General features: G+C 57.8%; 1 protein-coding gene across 1 annotated transcript; it reads left to right on the forward strand.

The window, feature by feature from the left end:
- The first annotated feature begins 2,476 nt into the window (after nucleotides 1-2,476).
- On the forward strand, nucleotides 2,477-11,291 carry LOC138835069 (arylsulfatase L-like). Its single transcript, XM_070033770.1, has 11 exons — nucleotides 2,477-2,499; nucleotides 2,730-2,789; nucleotides 3,534-3,698; nucleotides 4,937-5,058; nucleotides 5,958-6,078; nucleotides 6,464-6,892; nucleotides 8,106-8,242; nucleotides 9,024-9,158; nucleotides 9,247-9,409; nucleotides 10,176-10,297; nucleotides 10,945-11,291. Exons 2-11 carry the CDS (start codon nucleotides 2,758-2,760, stop codon nucleotides 11,289-11,291), a joined length of 1,773 nt encoding a protein of 590 aa, XP_069889871.1. The 5' UTR covers nucleotides 2,477-2,499; nucleotides 2,730-2,757.
- The last annotated feature ends 7,422 nt before the right edge of the window (nucleotides 11,292-18,713 follow it).

The raw sequence follows: 18,713 nt of genomic DNA on the forward strand, positions 1-18,713 counted from the left end.
GTTCGGTTGCCGGGCAACAGATCGAGAAGACCCGGATGTGGGGCTTCATTCCTGCCTTTAGGCCGCTGGGTTCGGTTGCCAGGAAAGCGCGTGAGAACCAGATGTCCAGCTCCAGCAAGACTCCTGGGCCCCAGCCGGAAGATGCCTGGATGTGGGGTTCCGAACCTGCGCGCGCTGTACAGAAGCTGCGGTCCGACCAGAGGCCATGGAGAGGCTAGGACCCGGATGTGGACTGGGAGGGACCCAGATGTGGACTGGGAAAGACCCGGATGTCACCTATCTCTGGGTCCACTGAGGGGCCAGGACCCAGATGTGGACTAGAAGGGACCCGGATGTCACTTTCTTCCATGTCCACTGACCCGGATGTGGCATGGAGGAACCGGATGTCACTTTCCTCCAGATGCACTGATGGGTCAGGACCCGGATGTGGACTAGGAGGGACCCGGATCTCACCTTCCTTCATGTCCACTGAGGGGCCAGTACACGGATGTGGACTGGGAGGGGCCCGGATGTCACCCTCATTTGCATCCACTGACCCAGATGTGGCCTGGGGAACCCAGATGTCACTTATCTCCAGGTCCACTGAAGGGCCAGGACCCGGATGTGGACTGGGGGACCCGGATGTCACCCTCCTCCATGTCCACTCACCTGAAGGTGGCGTCAGGGACCCAGATGTCACTTATGTCCAGGTCCACTGAGGGGCCAGGACCCGGATGTGGAGGGGAAGACCCGGATGTCACCTATCTCCAGTTCCACTGAGGAGCCAGGACCCGGATGTGGACTGGGGGACCGGATATAACCTATCTGCAGGTCCACTCAGGGGCCAGGACCCGGATGTTGCGTGGGGAACCCGGATGTTATGTAAGTCCACGTCCATTAACCCGGATGTGGACTGTGGCACGGACCCAGATATATGCTGGATGGGACCCGGATATCACATCCATGGGCCTAGCTGTGGCGTGTGGAGTCCCAGATGTCACGCTCCTCTCCTTCTACTGACAGGGTCTAGGACCCGGATGTGGTGTGGGGATCCCGGATGTCAGGTCCCACCACATCCACTGATGGTCCAGGAACGAGATGTGGAATGGGAACTACCCGGATGTTAGGGACCTCCAGGTCCATGAACCCGGATGTGGGCTGGGTACCCAGATGTTAGGGACCTCCAGGTCCGTGAACCCAGATATGGGGTGGGTACCCGGATGTTAGGGATCTCCAGGTCCGGGAACCCAGACGTGGAGGCGAGTACCAGGATGTCACTTATCTCCAGGCCCACTGGGAGGTGCCAGGACCTGGATGTGAGGGGTTTGGACCCGGATGTGAGGGTTGGGACCCACATGTGAGGGGTTGAGACCCAGATGTGAGAGGTGGAACCCAGATGTGGGCGGAGCAGGCGCTCCACACCTTGGCTCCGGGCTCCAGCTGCGCTTTGGGCCGTTGGGGTCCTTTCCCAGAATCGGAGGCAATAAAGCAGCCGTGCTGCTTCTGGATGGAATTCTTCCTCACTTCCGCCCCAGCGCAGGCCACGCCCTCCTGAAACCCTCACTTCTGCCCCAGCACAGGCCACACCCTCCTGAGACCCCTCATTTCTGCCCAGCACAGGCCACACTCTCATTTCCGCTCCTAGCACAGGCCACGCCCTCCTGGGGCCCTCATACATTCCCAGCACAGGCCACGCCCTCCAGAGACCCTCACTTCCTTCCCAGCACAGGCCACGCCCTCCTGAGACCCTCACTTCCGCCCCAGCGCAGGCCACGCCCACATAGGTGCCTCACTTCCGCCTCATTGCAGGCCACACCCTCCTGAGACCCTCACTTCTGCCTCATTGCAGGCCACGCCCTCCTGAGACCCTCAGTTTAGCTCCAGCACAGGCCACGCCCTCCTGAGTCCCTCACTTCCTCCCCAGCACAGGCCACGCCCTCCTGAGCACAGGCCACGCCCTCCTGAGACCCTCATTTTCTCCTCAGCATAGGCCACGCCCTCCTGACCACAGGCCACGCCCCCTGAGACCCTCACTACATTCCCAGCACAGGCCAAGCCCTCCTGAGTCCCTCACTTCCTCCCCAGCCCAGGCCACGCCCTCCTCAGCTCTGGCCACGGCCTACTGAGTGCAGGCCACGCCCCCTGGGCACAGGCCACCCTCCCTGACGGTCCTGACTATTATTGCAGCCTTCCATGTAGTTCTCGAGGTTTCCCGCCTCCCCTTCCTCCTGCCTCTGCCAGGCCTGGCAATTTCTTGGCGCCCAGCCCAGCAACTCCGGGCTTTTCCCTTCCTTCCCCGCCTTCCCCTTCAGCACCACATCCTGTTCCTTTCTAAGGAACAAAGGGGACTTTTATTTTGGAGGGGGGGAATGTTGTGCTTTCCAAGGAACAAGGGGACTTTTATTTTGGAGGGATGTTGTGGAGTTCTGGCTGCTGGAGTGACATGGACATTTGAGCCCTGGGAGCTTCCTGGCTGGCAGGGAGAGCAGGCCCAGGCGCTGATGGCAGAGAACTATGGATGTGAGTTCGTCCTCTGGGGAACACGGGGAGAGGTGTGGGGACCCGGGGTGGGAGGGCTTCGATTGTTCTATGAAGCCCCCCCCCGGATGTCCCACCGGGGTGGGGGTTGCAGGGCCCCGCCACAGGCCTGGAAAGACGAGGTGAGGGGCTGATGTACTGGTGGGGGCAACAGCAGCCTGGCCCTGGGGTGGCCGGATGTTACTCAGCTCTTCCCCACTTCCTGCTTCCAGCATTCTCTTCCATGAAACGGGGAGCATCATGGGAAGGACGGGATCCTGGATGCCAAGTTGGTCAGGAGAGGGCCTGGAGGGAGGGGGAGGCCTTCCATCCCTCTTCCCATTCACCCATCCATCCATCCACCCATCCATCCATCCACCCATCCATCCATCCATCCACCCAACCATCCATCCACTCACCCACCCATCCATTCATCCATCCATCCATCCATCCATCCACCCATCCATCCATCAATCCATATCCCCATCCATCCACCCACCCACCTATTCATCCACCCATCCACCTATTCATCCACCCATCTATCCATCCACCCATCCACCTATTCATCCATCCATCCACCCACCCATCCATCCACCCACCCATCCATCCATCCATCCATCCATCCATCCAAACATTCATCCATCCACCCACCCATCCATCCACCCATCCATCCATACACCCAACCACCCATCCATCCACCCATCCACCCACCCATCCATCCATCCACCCATCCATCCATCCACTGTGCATCCATCCATCCACCCATCCATCCATCCACCCATCCACCTATCCATCCATCCATCCATCCATCCATACATACATACATACATACATACATCCACCCATCCACCCATCCATCCACCCATCCATCCATCCATCCACCCATCCATTCATCCACCCATTCCCCATCCATTCATCCCTCCAACCATCCATCCATCCACCCATCCATTCACCCATCCATCCATCCATCCACCCATCCACCTATCCATCCATCCATCCACCCATCCATCCCTCCTCCTCCTCTCTCTCCTCCTCAGGTTGCACAGCGGCTGCGCAGCCCCACCCCTCGCCTTCCTCCTCCTCCTCCTCCTCCCCCCTGGCCCTTGCGCAGGCCCCACACCCTCGCGCCCCAACTTCCTGCTGCTCTTGGCCGATGACCTGGGCCTGGGCGACCTGGACAGCTTTGGGAACCGCAGCCTGTGGTGAGCAGAGGGGGAGGCCCGGATGTGGGGCCTTAGTTACCCGGATGTGGGAGCTCAGATCCCTGGATGTTCCACCAGGAGAACTGTATAGACATCTAGTAACTCAGTTCCCCAGATGTTGGATGTTAGTGCCCCGGATGTTGGAGGACAGGTCCAAGGATGTTAGATCTTAATGCCCCAGATGTGGGAAATCAGGTTCTCGGATGTTAGATGTTAGTGCTCCGGATGTTGGAGATCAGGTCCCTAGATGTTAGATGTTAGTACCCCGGATGTTAGATGTCAGGTGCTCGGATGTTGAAGATCAGGTCCCCGGATGTTGGAGATCAGGTCCCCGGATGTTGAATCTTACTGCCCCGATGTTGGATATCAGGTCCCCGGATGTTACATGTTAGTATCCCGGATGTTCGAGCTCAGTTCCCCGGATGTTCCACCAGGAGATCTGTATAGACATCTAGTGGACCTCACGTCCCCGGATGTTGGATGGTAGGTCTCCGGATGTTGGAGTTCAATTCCCAGGATGTTGGATCTCAGTTCCCTGGATGTTGAAGATCAGGTCCCCGGATGTTGGATATCAGATCCCTGGATGTGGGATGTTAGTGCCCCGGATGTTGGAGATCAGGTCCTCGGATGTTAAATCTTAGTATACCCCAGATGTGGGAAATCAGGTTCCCGGATGTTACATGTTAGTACCCCAGATGTTGGAGATCAGGCCCCCGGATGTTGGACCTCAGATCCCTGGATGTGGGATGTTAGGTCCCCGGATGTTGGAATTCAATTCCCCGGATCTTGGATCTTAGTACCTCGGATGTTGGATGTCAGGTCCCTGGATGTTTGAGATCAGATACCCAGATGTTTGGCCCTCAGGTCCCCGGATGTTGGGCCTTAGACCCCGGATGTAGGAGCCCAGTCCACAGATATAGATCTTAGTACCCTGGATGTGGGATCTCAGGGCCCCAGATGTTGGATCTTAGATCTCCAGATGTTGGCCCTCAGGTTCCCAGATGTTGGATGCCAGGTCCCCAGATGTTGGACCTCAGGTCCCCAGATGTTGGATCTTAGTACCCCGGATGTGGAATCTCAGGTCCCCGGATGTTGGATCTTAGATCCCCGGATGTGGGATCTCAGGGCCCCAGATGTTGGAGTTTAGCTCCTGGGATTTTGGGCATTAGATCCCCGGATGTTAGACCCCAGGTCCCCTATGTTCTTGGCTGTGACTCAGTTTCCCTCTCCCCACACAGCATCCCGCACCTGGACGGCCTGGCCCGCGATGGCGTGCGGCTGACCCAGCACCTGGCAGCAGCGTCCGTCTGCAGCCCAAGCCACGCAACCTTCCTGACGGGACGCTACCCTGTGCGCCTGGGTCAGTATGGGGGGGAGGGACATCCGGGGAACGGAAGGAGTGGTGGGGGGGGAGGCGGGGGCGGGACATCCGGGGATCTGAGAGCCAACATCCAGGGTACTAAGATCCAACATCCGTGGACCTGATATCCAACATCTGGGGATCTGAGACCCAACATCCGGGGATCTAAAGCCCAACATCCGGGGAACTGAGCACCAACATCGGGGTACTGAGCTCTAACATCCAGGGACTTCATCTCTAACATCCGGGTTACTAAGATCCAACATCCGGGGATCTGAGCACCAACATCCAGGGCACTGAACTCTAACATCCGGGGACCTTATCTCTAACATCCATTGTACTAAGATTCAACATCCGGGGATCTGAGGCCTAACATTCTGGGAATTGAACTCCAACATCCGAGGATCTGACATCCACCATCCGGGATACTAAGATCCAACAACCGGGAACCTGAGCCCCAACATCCGGGGAACTGAGCTCCAACATCTGGGGATCTGAGGGCCAACATCTGGGGTCCTGATATCCACCATACAGGGCACTGAACTCCATCATCCGGGGATGAGGGCCAACATCCGGGATACTAACATCCAACATCCAGGGAACTGAGGCCCAACATCTAGGGCACGGAGGTCAACCAGAGGGAGGGGAGGACTTCTCTGAGGATCTCAGGTTCAAATCCCTGAGACTCTGGGACTTCCCCCCTGAACCACCAGGAAACCGGAAGTGATGCCATATTGGTTTCCCCCGAGGGCTCCCAGGGCTGGGGTCCTTTCCACCCCGGGTGGGCAGGTCCCAGGCTATCCCAGACACAGCAGGCCTTCCCCCTGAAGGTGCTAGATGCCCCCTCCTTACCCAGGACGCCATCATCACTGACCTAGGGTCCTTCTCTCTCTTGGAAGGCATGGTGACCACCAACGGGGCGCGCGTGCTGCAGTGGGCAGCCGTGTCTGGCGGGCTGCCCACTTCCGAGATCACCTTCGCCAAGATCCTGCAGCAGCAGGGATATGCCACCGGCCTCATAGGAAAGAGAGAAGTCATCCATCCACCCATCCATCTATCCACCCATCCCCCATCCATCCATCCATCCATCCATCCATCCATCCATCCATCCATCCATCCACCCATCCATCCATCCATCCACCCCTCCATCCATCCATCCATCCACCCATCCACCCATCCATCCATCCATCCACTCATCCATCCATCCATCCACCCATCCACCCATCCACCTATTCATCCATCCATCCATCCACCCACCCATCCATCCATCCATCCATCCATCCATCCATCCACCCATCCATCCACCCACCCATCCATCCACCCATCCATCCACCCATCCACCCATCCACCCATCCATCCACCCATCCACCCATCCATTCACTCATCCATCCATCTCTTCCCCTCCAGGCAAATGGCACCTGGGCCTCAACTGTGAGTCCCCCACTCACCACTGCCACCACCCCCTGAACCATAGGTTCGACTCCTTCTTCGGGGTCCCCTTCACCCTGATGGGGGACTGCCTGCAAGCGGAGCCCTCGCAGAAGCGAGTGCGTCTGCAAGGGCCCCTGGACCTGGGGGCGCAGCTGCTGCTGCTTTCCCTGCTCTGCCTGGCCGCTGGGAAGCTCACGGGCCTGCTGGGCCTGCGCTGGGTGCCCAGGGTGCTGGGCCCCGGATGTGGGGCCTTGCTCCTGGCCTGCACCTCCTGCCTCCTAGGTGTCTTCATCGTCCACGCCGACTGCTTCCTGATGAGGGATCACCAGGTCGTCCAGCAGCCTCTGAAGTTCGAGGCCAGCGTGGGGCTGTTCTTGCGGGAGGCTGAGGCCTTCATCCACAGGTCAGCCTGGGGCCGGGGAGGGGGACAGATGCCATCTACTAGTTCTCTATAGTCAACTGGTAGACCTTAGATCCCCGGATGTACATCCAGTAGATCTCTATAGTCAACTGTCAACCTCAAATCCCCGAATGTTCCACTAGGAGATCTCTATAGGCATCTGGTAGACCTCAGATCCCCGGATGTACAACCAGTAGATCTCTGTAGTCAACTGGTCAATCTCAAATCCCTGGATGTTCCATCAATATATCTCTATAGACATCTGGTAGACCTCAGATCCCCTGATGTACATCTACTAGATCTCTATAGTCAACTGGTAGACCTCAGGTGCCCAGATGTATATCCAGTAGATCTCTATAGTCAACTGTCAACCTCAAATCCCCGGATGTTCCATCAATGGATCTCTATAGACATCTGGTAGTCCTCAAATCCCTGAATGTTACATCTAGTACATCTCTATAGACATCTGGTAGACCTCAGGTTCCCGGATGTTCCATCAGTAGATCTGCAGAGACATCTGGTAGACGTCAAATCCCAGGATGTTACATCCAGTAGATCTCTATAGACATCTGGTAGACCTCAGGTCCTTGGATGTTCCATCTAGTAGATCTGTAGAGACATCTGGTAGACCTCAGATCAGACCACGATCAATCATTGGTAGTATTGATCAGATCATGATCGATTATTGGTAATAACTGTTCAGATGATGTTCGATTATTGGTAATAACTGATCAGCTCATGTTCAATTATTGGTATTATCGATCAGATGATGTTCGATTATTGGTATTATCGATCACATCACAATCGAATATTGGTATTATTGATCAGATCCTGTTCGATTATTAGTAATATCTGATCAGCTCATGTTCTATTATTGGTCATATCGATCAGATGATGTTTGATTATTGGTAATAACTGATCAGATCTGTTCGATTATTGGTAATAACTGATCAGATCACGATCGATTATTGGTATTTTCAATCAGATCACTATTGATTATTGGTATTATTGATCAGATCATGATCGATTATTGGTATTATCGATCACATCACGATCGATTATTGGTATTTTCGATCAGATCAGGATCGATTATTGGTATTTTCGATCAGATCAGGATCGATTATCAATCATCTGATCGATTATTGGCAATACCTGATCAGGTCGGTTATTGGTGAGGTTATTGATGATGGGGGCGGGGTCTGACGTGGGTCCGCAGGCACCAGGCCCGCCCCTTCCTCCTCCTTGTCTCCTTCCTCCACGTCCATGTCCCGCTGGTCACCTCACCCGCCTTCTGGGGCTGCAGCTCGCACAGCGCCTACGGCGACAACATGGAGGAGCTTGACTGGATGGTGGGTGAGTGCAGGGGGGGAACTGAGGCACGGTGCGTGGGATGGGGGAAACTGAGCACGGGGGTGGGGTGAGCGGGATGGGGAAACTGAGGCACAGGGTCGGGGTGAGCAGGATGGGGAAACTGAGGCGCGGGGGTGGGGTGAGTGGGTTGGGGGAAACTGAGGCATGGAGATGGGGTGAGTGGGATGGGGGAAACTGAGGCACGGTGCACTTGGATAAACTGAGTCACTGGGCATGTTGGGGGTAAACTGAGGCATGGTGCACTTGGGTAAACTGAGGCACGGTGCATGTTGGGTAAACTGAAGCACAGTGCATGTTCAGGGTGAACTGATGCACGGTGCATTTGGGTAAACTGAGTCACTGGGTATTGGGGTAAACTGAGGCACGGTGTATTTGGGTAAACTGAGTCACTGGGCATGTTGGGTAAACTGAGGCATGGTGCATGTTGGGTAAACTGAGGCACTGGGCATATTGTGTAAACTGAGGCATGGTGCATGTTGGGTAAACTGAGGCACGGGGACGAGGTGAGTGGGTTGAGTAAACTGAGGCACTGGGATGGGGGTAAACTGAGGCCCGGTGAGCATTGGGTGTAAACTGAGGCACGGTGCCTGTTGGGTAAACTGAGTCACTGGGCATTGGGGATAAACTGAAGCACGATGGAAATTTGTAAACTGAGTCACGATGCATGTTGGGTAAACTGAGGCATGGTGCATGTAGGGGGTAAACCGAGGCACGGTGGACGCTGGGGGTAAACTGAGGCACGGATCCATTGCCCCCCCCACAGGGCGACTGCTGGCGGCGCTGGACGGTGCAGGGCTGGGGCGCCGCACCCTTGTCTACTTCACGTCGGATCACGGTGCCTCGCTGGAGGCCCGGGCCTGGGGCGCCCGCCTCGGGGGTTCCAACGGCGTGCAACAAGGCGAGGGGGAAACTGAGGCAGGATGGGCGGGGCCTCCCACGCGGCCCGACCCCGCCATTGACCTTTGCCCTTCGCTCCCCCCTTGCAGGTGGCAAAGGCATGGGTGGCTGGGAGGGTGGCATCCGGGTTCCCGGGCTGGCGTGCTGGCCTGGGATGCTGCCTGCAGGGCGCCTGGTGCCTGAGCCCACCAGCCTCATGGACCTGTTCCCCACCGTGGTGCGCCTGGCCGGGGGCTGGGTTCCATCGGACAGGTAGTCGTTCGCCGGCCTGGGTCCCCACGGGGTGGGGGGGCAGGGGGGTTATCCGGGGCCTCAGGGATCCTGAGGGGGGGAGGCTGAGGCCTGCACATCCGGGTCTCTGGGGGCTCAGAAGCCTACACATCCGGGTCTCTGAGGGCTCAGACCTGCACATCCGGGTCTCTGGGGGCTCAGGAGCCTGCACATCCGGGTCTCTAAGACCCAAGACCCGGGGCTCAGGCATGGACATCCGGGTCTCTGGGGGCTCAGAAGCCTTTACATCCGGGTAACTAAGGGCTCAGGCCTGCAAATCCGGGCCTCTGAGCACTCAGAAGCCTGGACATCTGGGTCTCTGAGGACTCAGGCCTTCATATCGGGGTCTCTAAGGCATCAGGGCTGCACATCCAGGTCTCTGAGTACCTAGGCCCAGGTCTCAGTCCTGGACATCCGGGTCTCTGAGGGCTCAGGACTGCACATCTGGGTCTCTGAGGGCTCAGAAGCCTGCACATCCGGGTCTCTGGGATCTCAGGCCTGCACATCCGGGTCTCTGGGGGCTCAGAAGCATGGACATCCGGGTCTCTGAGCGCTCAGAAGGTTGGATATTCGGCTCTCTGAGGCCTCAGGCCTACACATCCAGGTCTCTAAGACCAGAGGCCTGGGTCTTAGACCTGCACATCTGGGTCTCTACAGGCTCAAGCCTTGACATCCGGGTCTCTGGGGGCTCTGGCTTGCACATCCGAGTCTCTGAGCGCTCAGAAGCCTGCACATCCGGGTCCCGCAGGGAGGTGGACGGCCAGGACCTGATGCCCGCGCTGCTGAGGACAGCGCAGGCCGCAGGCCACAACTTCCTGCTGCACTACTGCGAGGCCCGGCTGCACGCCGTGCGCTGGTTCAACCGCCCAAGTGAGTGCCTCAACCTCCGCCGGGCCCCAGGGCGGGGGAGGGGGCTGCATGCGAGCGCGCAGGGACCCGGATGCAAGGCCTGGGGTGGGAGACCTGGATGTGGGAATCCTCGGATGTGGGAATCCCGGGATGTGAGGACCTGGATGGAAGGCATGAGATGGGAATCCCCGGATGTAAGGTCCCGGATGTGAAGTCCCCGATGGGAATTCCCAGATGTGAGGCTCCAGATGTGAGGTAGTGGATGAGAAGCCCTGGATGTGAGGCCCCGGATGTGAGATCCCGGATGTGAGGCCTCGGATGGGAATCCCCAGATGTGAGGCCCCGGATGTGAGGTCCCAGATGGGAATCCCTGGCTGTGAGGTCCCGGATGTGAGGCCCCGCATGTGAATCCCCGGATGTGAAGTACCGCATGTGAATCCCCGGATGTGAGGGCCTGGATGTGAATCCCTGGATGTGAGGTCCTAGATGGGAATCCCCGGATGTGAATACCCAGATGTGAGGTCCTGGATGGGAATCCCGGATGTAAGGTCTTGCGTGTGAATGCCCTGATGTGAATCCCCGGATGTGATGTCCTGGATGTGAATTCCCGGATGGGAATCCTGGATGTGAGGCCCCGGATGTTACTCCTTTCTCCCCACCCCCCGCAGGCTGCACGGTGTGGAAGCTGCACTTCGCCACTCCGTGCTTCGACCCGCCGGGCTCGGGCGCCTGCCTCGGTTTCCCTGCCTGCGCCTGCTCCGGGCGGCGCATGACCCGCCACCGGCGACCACTGGTCTTTGACCTGACGGCGGACCCGGGGGAGACCCGCCCGCTGCGGGGCCCGATGGCGACGCGCAGGCGCGTGGAGGCCGCAGTGGCCTGGATGCTGCGCACGCGCCACCCCCGCGCGGCCCCGCCCCTCGCCCCTGCACACAACACCTGGAGCCTGCGCCTGCAGCCCTGCTGCGTGCCCGGACCGCTCTGCGCCTGCGACCACCTGATCCCCGACCTCTGACCCCGACCCGACCCCCAACCCCCAACTGCCCGGGGCTATGGCAGATCCTGGCCTGCGCCTCTCACATCCAGGGACTCACATCCGAGTATTAAACATCCGGGTATACTCAAATACAGAGATTCCCACATCCGGGGATTCCCACATACAGACTCTCCACATCCGGGGATTCCTACATCTGGGGATTCTCACATCCGGGGATTCTCACTTCTGGGGACTCACATCCGGGGATTCCCGGGGATGTATTCACACATCCGGAGAATCCTACATCCGGGGACTTTTACACCCGGAGAGTCTCACATCCAGAGACTCTCACATCCGGGGATTCCCACATACAGACTCTCACATACGGTGATTCTCACATCCGGAGATTCTCACATCCAGAGATTCTCACATCCAGAGATTTCCACATCCGGGGATTCTCATATCCGGGGATTCCCACTTCCAGGGATGCTCAGACCAGGGAATTCCCACATCTGGGGAAATCTCACATCCAGGGACTCTCACATCCGGGGATTCTCACATTTTTGGATTTTCACATCCGGGAATTCTCAGATCCAGGGATTCTCACATCCGGGGATTCCCACAGCCAGGGATTCTCACATCCAGGGATTCCCACAACTAGAGATTCCTACATCCCGGGATTGTCACATCCGGGGACTTTTACATCCAGAGACTCTCACATGTGGGGACTCTCACATCTGGGAACTCCTACATCTGGGGATTCCCACATCCGGGGATTTTCACATTCAGAGAGTCTCACATCATGGGATTCTCAGACCCAGGGCTTCACATATCCTGGGACTCTCACATCCTGAGCCTCTCATCCTTGAACTCCACCTCGGGCCTCCCATCCAGGGCCTTTCCCCAACCTCCCATCCGGAGCCCTGTCACATCCGGGCCTCTCTCCTCTAGCTTCCCACACAATAAAACCTCATGAGCACCGTACCGCACGGCAGGGTCAGCGGTCACGGGGGTCAGAGGCCGGGCACTGGTCCTGCCTTCCATTTCAGGTCATTTCCAGTTGTTGCTAGCATACAGGGCTGGTCCTGCCTTCCATTTGAGGCCATTTCCGGTCATTGCTATGGTATAGGACTGGTCCCGCCTTCCATTTCAGGCCTCTTCCAGTCGTTGCTAGGGTATAGGACTAGTCCCACCTTCCATTTCAGGTCATTTCCGGTCGTTGCTAGGGTATAGGACTGCTCCCACCTTCCATTTCAGGCCACTTCCGGTCATTGCTAGGGTATAGGACTAGACCCACCTTCCATTTCAGGTCACTTCCAGTCGTTGCTAGGGTATAGGACTAGTCCCACCTTCCATTTCAGATCATTTCTGGTGGTTGCTAGGGTATAGAACTAGTCCTGCCTTCCATTTCAGGCCATTTCCGGTGGGTTGCTAGGATACAAGCTTGGTCCCGCCCTCCTCCAGGACGTCCCACCACCTAGATTCACACCTGATTGGCTTATTCCATGAAAGGCCCTCCCTCACTTTCCTAATTCCCTTGTCATTGATCCAGCTGTAAGACACACCCCTTAGCCCCCCCACAAATCCAACTCGCTGCTGATTGGACCTCACACCACAGTCCTGCTCCTAACTACGTGAACTCGGATTCAGATTGGCCCAGCGGGATTGGAGATGTGGGGTACCTGGATGTTGGACCACTCTGGGGGGGGTGGTTGGGTGGATGGATGGGTGGATGACCAGGCCTGCAAACTCTTCCCCTTCTGTGCCTGTCCCAGGGGACCCCAATGACCTCTCCAGGGATTGACCCAGGTGGGCCTATAGCTCCTTATTGCAGTAGGATAAGTCGAGGTCGGAGGTCTGTGTCTCCCTAGGCCTAGGATGCATTGCACCTGCATGATATCCAGGTCTTCTCTGGAGGGAGGGCCCCATTGGCTTCCCCGGGGACTCCTCCAGCCGCACCCCCTGCTCTGATTGGCTGACACGCCTGTCTCCCACCCAGGGAAGCTGCGGGTCCAGTTCGGCCTCTTCCTTGGGTGAGGTTAAAAGGCAGGGGGTGCTGTCCATCATCTCTGGGCCCCATCCCCTGCCAAGCCAATAGCTGGAGACTCGATCTGTGTGAAGCCACGCCCCTTCGTGGCTAGTTCTGTGGACTCTGTTTATGCCCATCACCCAGAGGTCCCGCCCACTAGTGAATGTATGGGCGTAGGGGCTGTCCTTCACTTCCAGGTCCCGCCTCCTGGCTGTTGGAAGGCCACAGGGGCTGTCTGTCTCTTCCAGGTCCTGCCCCTGGCTGTTGGAAGGCCATAGGGGCTGTCTGTCACCTCCAGGCCCCGCCCCCTGGCTGTTGAAAGACCACAGGGGCTGTTTGTCTCCTCCAGGTCCCACCCTCTGGTTGTTGTGTGGACATTTGTCCTGTCTGTAACCTTCAGGCCACGCCCCCTTGCAATTAGATGGCCACACGGGCTGTCATTCACCTCCAGGCCACGCCTCCTACGCCATCTTACGTCATGTCAAGCCGAGGCCCCGCCCACAAGTGACTGACGGGACGCTCTAGCTGTCCATCACAATCCTGTCCCACCCAGCGCCTGTCTCCACACTGCACAGACGCCAGAGGGGAAGGAAACGCTGCCTGGGCGTGCGCACCGCGCATGTGCAGGGAGTGGCTCCAAAGGGGCGGAGCCTACGCATGCACAATGGAAAGATGGGTTGGGCAGACAGGCCTGACAGCGCGCATGCACACTTTATGTTGATTTTATTCGTCCTTCCCCCTCCAGGCTCCTTCGTCCACTTCTGATTCCACCTGCTGCTTGAGGCCCCAGGTTCGAATCCAGCCTCACACCGGGGAGGGCCCTGGTGGGGGAGGGGAGGCACAAGCTGCAGCCACCCGCGGGGGATCATGTGAGGCCCCGCCCCGCGCCTCTCCTCATCCGAGCACCCTGGGAGGGGGCGGTTCCCACCTGCATCCTGGCCCGCGCCCCGGAAGCAGCATCTGCGACCTCCAGACTAGAAGTAGGTGATGGCAGCACCCACCAGGGCCACGACCACCACGGACACGATGGGGGACACGACATGGGCCAGTGCGCTGCCTGGAGGGGGCGGGACTGGATCCGGAAGTGCGGGGGTGAACACACCCGGGAAGGGCGGTGGGGCGTCTCCCTGCAACTTCCGGTCGGGAAGTGCCCAGAAACAGGAAGCGAGCCAAGGTGAAGGGGGGGGACAAGGGTGCCTGACCGGAAGTGCTATCACAGCCTTGACTGGAAGTGTCCATGAACAGGGACCGGAAGTGCCCATAGTCAAGACCAGAAGTTGTTATATACTAGGGACCGGAATTCTCCACAGTCAAGACCGGAAGTTCCTACACACTAGGGACTGGAAGTGCCCTTCCAATCAGGACCGGAAGTGCCTTTCCCATCAGGACCGGAAGTTTCTATACACTAGGGACCGGAAATCACCAGTCAGGATGGGAAGTTCCTATGTACTAGGGACTGGAAATCTCCACAGTCTAAGCCGGAAGTTCCTATACACTAGGGACCAGAAGTTCCCATAGTCAATACCAGAAGTTCTTATACACTAGGGACCGGAAGTTCCTCTACACTAGGGACTGGAAGTGCCCTTCCAATCAGGACCAGAAGTTCCTATACACTAGGGACCGGAAGTGCCCTTCCAATCAGGACTGGAAGTTCCTGTACACTTGGACCAGAAGTCCCCATAGTCAAGACCAGAAGTTGTTATATACTAGGGACCGGAAGTCTCCACAGTGAAGACTGGAAGTTCTTATACACTAGGGACTGGAACTCCCCATCGTCAGGGCCGGAAGTGCCCATAGTCAGGACCGGAAGTTCCTATATACTAGGGACCAGAAGTGCCCAGTCAAGACCGGAAGTTCGTATATACTAGGGACCGGAAGTGCCTTTCCAATCAGGACCGCAAGTTCCTATACACTAGGGACTAGAAGTCCCTAGTCGGAACTGGAAGTTGTTATATACTAGGGACCGGAAGTTCCCAATCAGGACTGGAGGTTCCAATACTCTGGACCGGAAGTTCACATACTGTCAGGAGTGGAAGTTCTCATGCAGGCTGGAAGTCCCAAGACAATCTGTACTGGAAGTCCCCAGGAACTCAGAGACCGGAAGTTCCTTTTCTCTCCGGACCGGAAGTTCGCACTGAGACCGGAAGTGGAGGCGGCAGCGGTCCCGAAGGCTGTGGGTCACACCCGGGCCCAGATCACGAGGGAACGGAAGTGGGGCGGTCGAGGGGGCGGGACTTACCTTGGGGGGGTCTCCGTGGATCACATGTTCATTGCCAGCACCTGGGGGAGAGGGGGAGGAGAGACGCGGCCCTGGGAGCTCGGCCTCCACATCTGGGTCCCTACATCCGGGTTCCCTACATCCAGGTTCCCTACATCCGGGTCCCCACATCTGAATTCCTACATCCGGGTCCCTCCATGCAGGTCCTTACATCTGGGTCCTTACATCCGGTCTCTACATCCAGGTCCCTACATCCGGGTTCCTTACATCCGGGTCCCTACTTCTGGGTCCCTACATCCGGGTCCTTACATCCAGGTTCCCTACATCCAAGTCCCTACATCCAGGTCCCTACATCCCTTCCTCCTCATTCGCATCTTCTACATCCGGGTCTCCTCCCCCTGCCTTGGTTTCCCCGTCTTAACGTGTGAGCCTCCATAGCCTCCACCGCCACCTGTGAACAGAGGGGGCGGGGTCAGCCCGGGTTCCCTACATCTGGGTCCTTACATCGGGGTACTCACATCCCGGTCCCTACATCCGTGATCCCATGTCTGGGTCCCTACATCTGGGCCTCTACATCCGGGTCTCCACACTGGGGTCTCCACATCCGGGTCTCTACATCCGGGTCTCCACACTGGGGTCTCCACATCCGGGTCTCCTCATCCAGGTCTCCACACTGGGGTCCCTACATCCGGGTCTCTACATCCAGGCTTCCACATCCGGGTCCCTACATCCGGATCTCTACATCTGGGCCTCCTCACTGGGGTCTCTACATCCGCGTCTCTACACTGGAGTCTGCACATCCGGGTCTCCATACTAGGGTCTCTACATCCGGGTCTCCACACTGGGGTCCCTACATCCGGGCCTCTACATCTGGGTCTCCACACTGGGGTCTCTACATCCAGGCTTTCATATCCGGGTCCCTACATCTGGGTTTCCATGTCTGGGTCCCTACATCCGGGTCCCTAAATCCGGGCCTCCACACTGGGGTCCCTAAATCTGGGCCTCTACATCCGGGCCGCTCCATCCCCAGCCTCCACATCCGGGCCTCCCCCCCTTCCATGTCCTCATCTCCTGCGCCTGGCGGGGGTCGGGGCTTGGGTGGAGGCCGGCATCGGGGTGGGAGGTGACGTCTGCGGGGAGAGAGCAAAGGAAGATGGAGGCCGGCCTCCCCCCCTTACCCCCTTCCTTCCCCTGATCCCTGACTCCCCTGACTCCTCCTGGGGGTCGCGACCTGGGCGGGTTGAGCAGCTGCGGGTACAGCCCTGTGTGCCAGGAGTGGGCCATGCCTCAGCTTCCCCACCCTGAGTGGGCCTGGTGTGGGGAAGGGGGGAGGACCCCACTCACCTGAGCTGGGCTTCGGGGTGGGATCTGCGGGCAAAGAGAGAGAGGGTGGTGACCCGTGACCTCCCCTGACCCCTCCCTGACCCCCCCTGACCCCTGAACCCAAGGCCTCAGTGGGTGGCAAAGGGTCACATGAGATTCAGGCCCACACCTGGATCAAGGCCCCACATGAGGCCTAGCGGCCAGGGTGAAGCCATGGGGGGGGAAAGGTGAGAGGTCAGGACTCACTGGGTCATCCAGGGCGTCGGCGAGGTCAAAGTCAGCCTGGCCTGAGGGGGGAAGAGGATGGGTGCTGGGGACGGACGGACGGATGGGGAGACAGACAGACACAGAGACGAACAGACAGACAGACCGAGAGGATGACACACGGACAGACAGACAAGGGATGGACAGATGATCAAGACAGGACAGACAGATGACAGACAGAAGAAGCAGATGGACAGCCAGGTGGACAGAACAAGAGGCAGACAGACAGAGAGGAAGACATGGACAGAGAGGAGACAGACAGACAGACACAGGACAGATAGACCCAGACAGAGAGACTGAGAGGCAGGCAGACAGACAGACAGACAGACACAGAGATGGACAGACAGACAGACCAAGAGGATGACACATGGACAGACAGACAGACAGAGCCAGAGGCAGATGGACAGACAGACAGACAATGAGACAGACAGAGAGGAGACGGACAGACACATGGACAGATAGGGGCCCAGACACAGATGGACCTGCAGACAGACGGAGACAGACAGATGCAGAGACCGAGGGACAGACAGACAGACAGACAGACAGACAGAGAAGGGATGGATGACCAAGACAGAACGAATAGATGGACGGACAGACAGACAGGAGAAGCAGATGGGCAGCCAGGTGGACAGAAAGACCAAGAGGCAGACAGACAGACTGCGAGGAGACAGACAGCCAGACAGACCGAGAGGAGATGGACAGACTGACAGAAGCAGATGGACAGAGACACAGACAGACAGACTGAGACACAGATGGACAGACAGACAGACAAACAGACACAGAGACAGACAGGCCAACAGGACCAGGCCCTGGCCTCCAACAACCTGGCCCGACCTGAAAATCCACTGCCACCTCCCCACCCCACAACCCCAGCCCAGCCCCACGCCCTGAGGGGGGGGACCCGAAACCACCAGGAGAGGGGGGGAAACTAGAAACCACCAAAGAGGGACAACTGGAAACCACCAAACTGGGGAGGGAACTAGAAACCACCAAGGTGGGGGAACTAGAAACCACCAAAAAGGAGAGAACTAGAAATCACCAAGGGAAGAACTAGAAACCACCAAGGGGGGAGAACAAGAAACCACCAAAGAGAGTGGGGGAACTAGAAACCACCAAGGCCTCACCCCGGCTTCCTGGGCCCAGGCCGCAGAGCAGGGCGGCCAGCAGCAGCAGCAGCAGCAGCACAGGTCCTCCTTGAAACTTACAAGGCTATGGTCAAAGTCACCCTAAGCAGGAAAGTCCTTGAAACCCCTGTCCAAATTCAGTGCCAACAAAGCCAGAAGTAGAGCCGTGTGGCTTCACTAGTTGAGGCTAGCCTTGAGAAAAGCAGTTCATGGACTGTGCCCAGATCCTGAGTTCAAGGTCTGGGACTGCCAACAAACAGACATACACAACAATCTGTGCAGCCATCCAGCTAAAGCACGTCACCCTCTTGTCCCCAACTGAATTGGACAGAGTTCCCTGGGAAAGGGGCTGGGGGAGCCACTGTCATCTTGACTCTGCCCATTCTGCATGCATCACAGGATTCCGGCCACACCCCCATTATTTCATGGTTCTTTTTGACCAATGGGATACAAGAATAGTGGTCATGCCCACATTCCATGCTGCCTGGTAGATGGACTAGGCT

This window comes from Dipodomys merriami, unplaced genomic scaffold (assembly GCF_024711535.1).
Source record: "Dipodomys merriami isolate MVZ:Mamm:240054 unplaced genomic scaffold, mDipMer1.0.p SCAF_227, whole genome shotgun sequence".
In the NCBI taxonomy this organism is placed as follows: Eukaryota; Metazoa; Chordata; class Mammalia; order Rodentia; family Heteromyidae; genus Dipodomys; species Dipodomys merriami.

What these genes read in the sequence shown, in the direction of transcription:
- LOC138835069 (XM_070033770.1), top strand. Translation starts at nt 2,758, where the DNA reads ATGGGAAGGACGGGATCCTGGATGCCAAGTTG. An exon ending in GGATCCTGGATGCCAAGTTG is followed by an intron (nt 2,790 to 3,533) that starts GTCAGGAGAGGG and finishes TCTCCTCCTCAG; the next exon opens with GTTGCACAGCGGCTGCGCAG. An exon ending in GCGCTGGTTCAACCGCCCAA is followed by an intron (nt 10,298 to 10,944) that starts GTGAGTGCCTCA and finishes CACCCCCCGCAG; the next exon opens with GCTGCACGGTGTGGAAGCTG.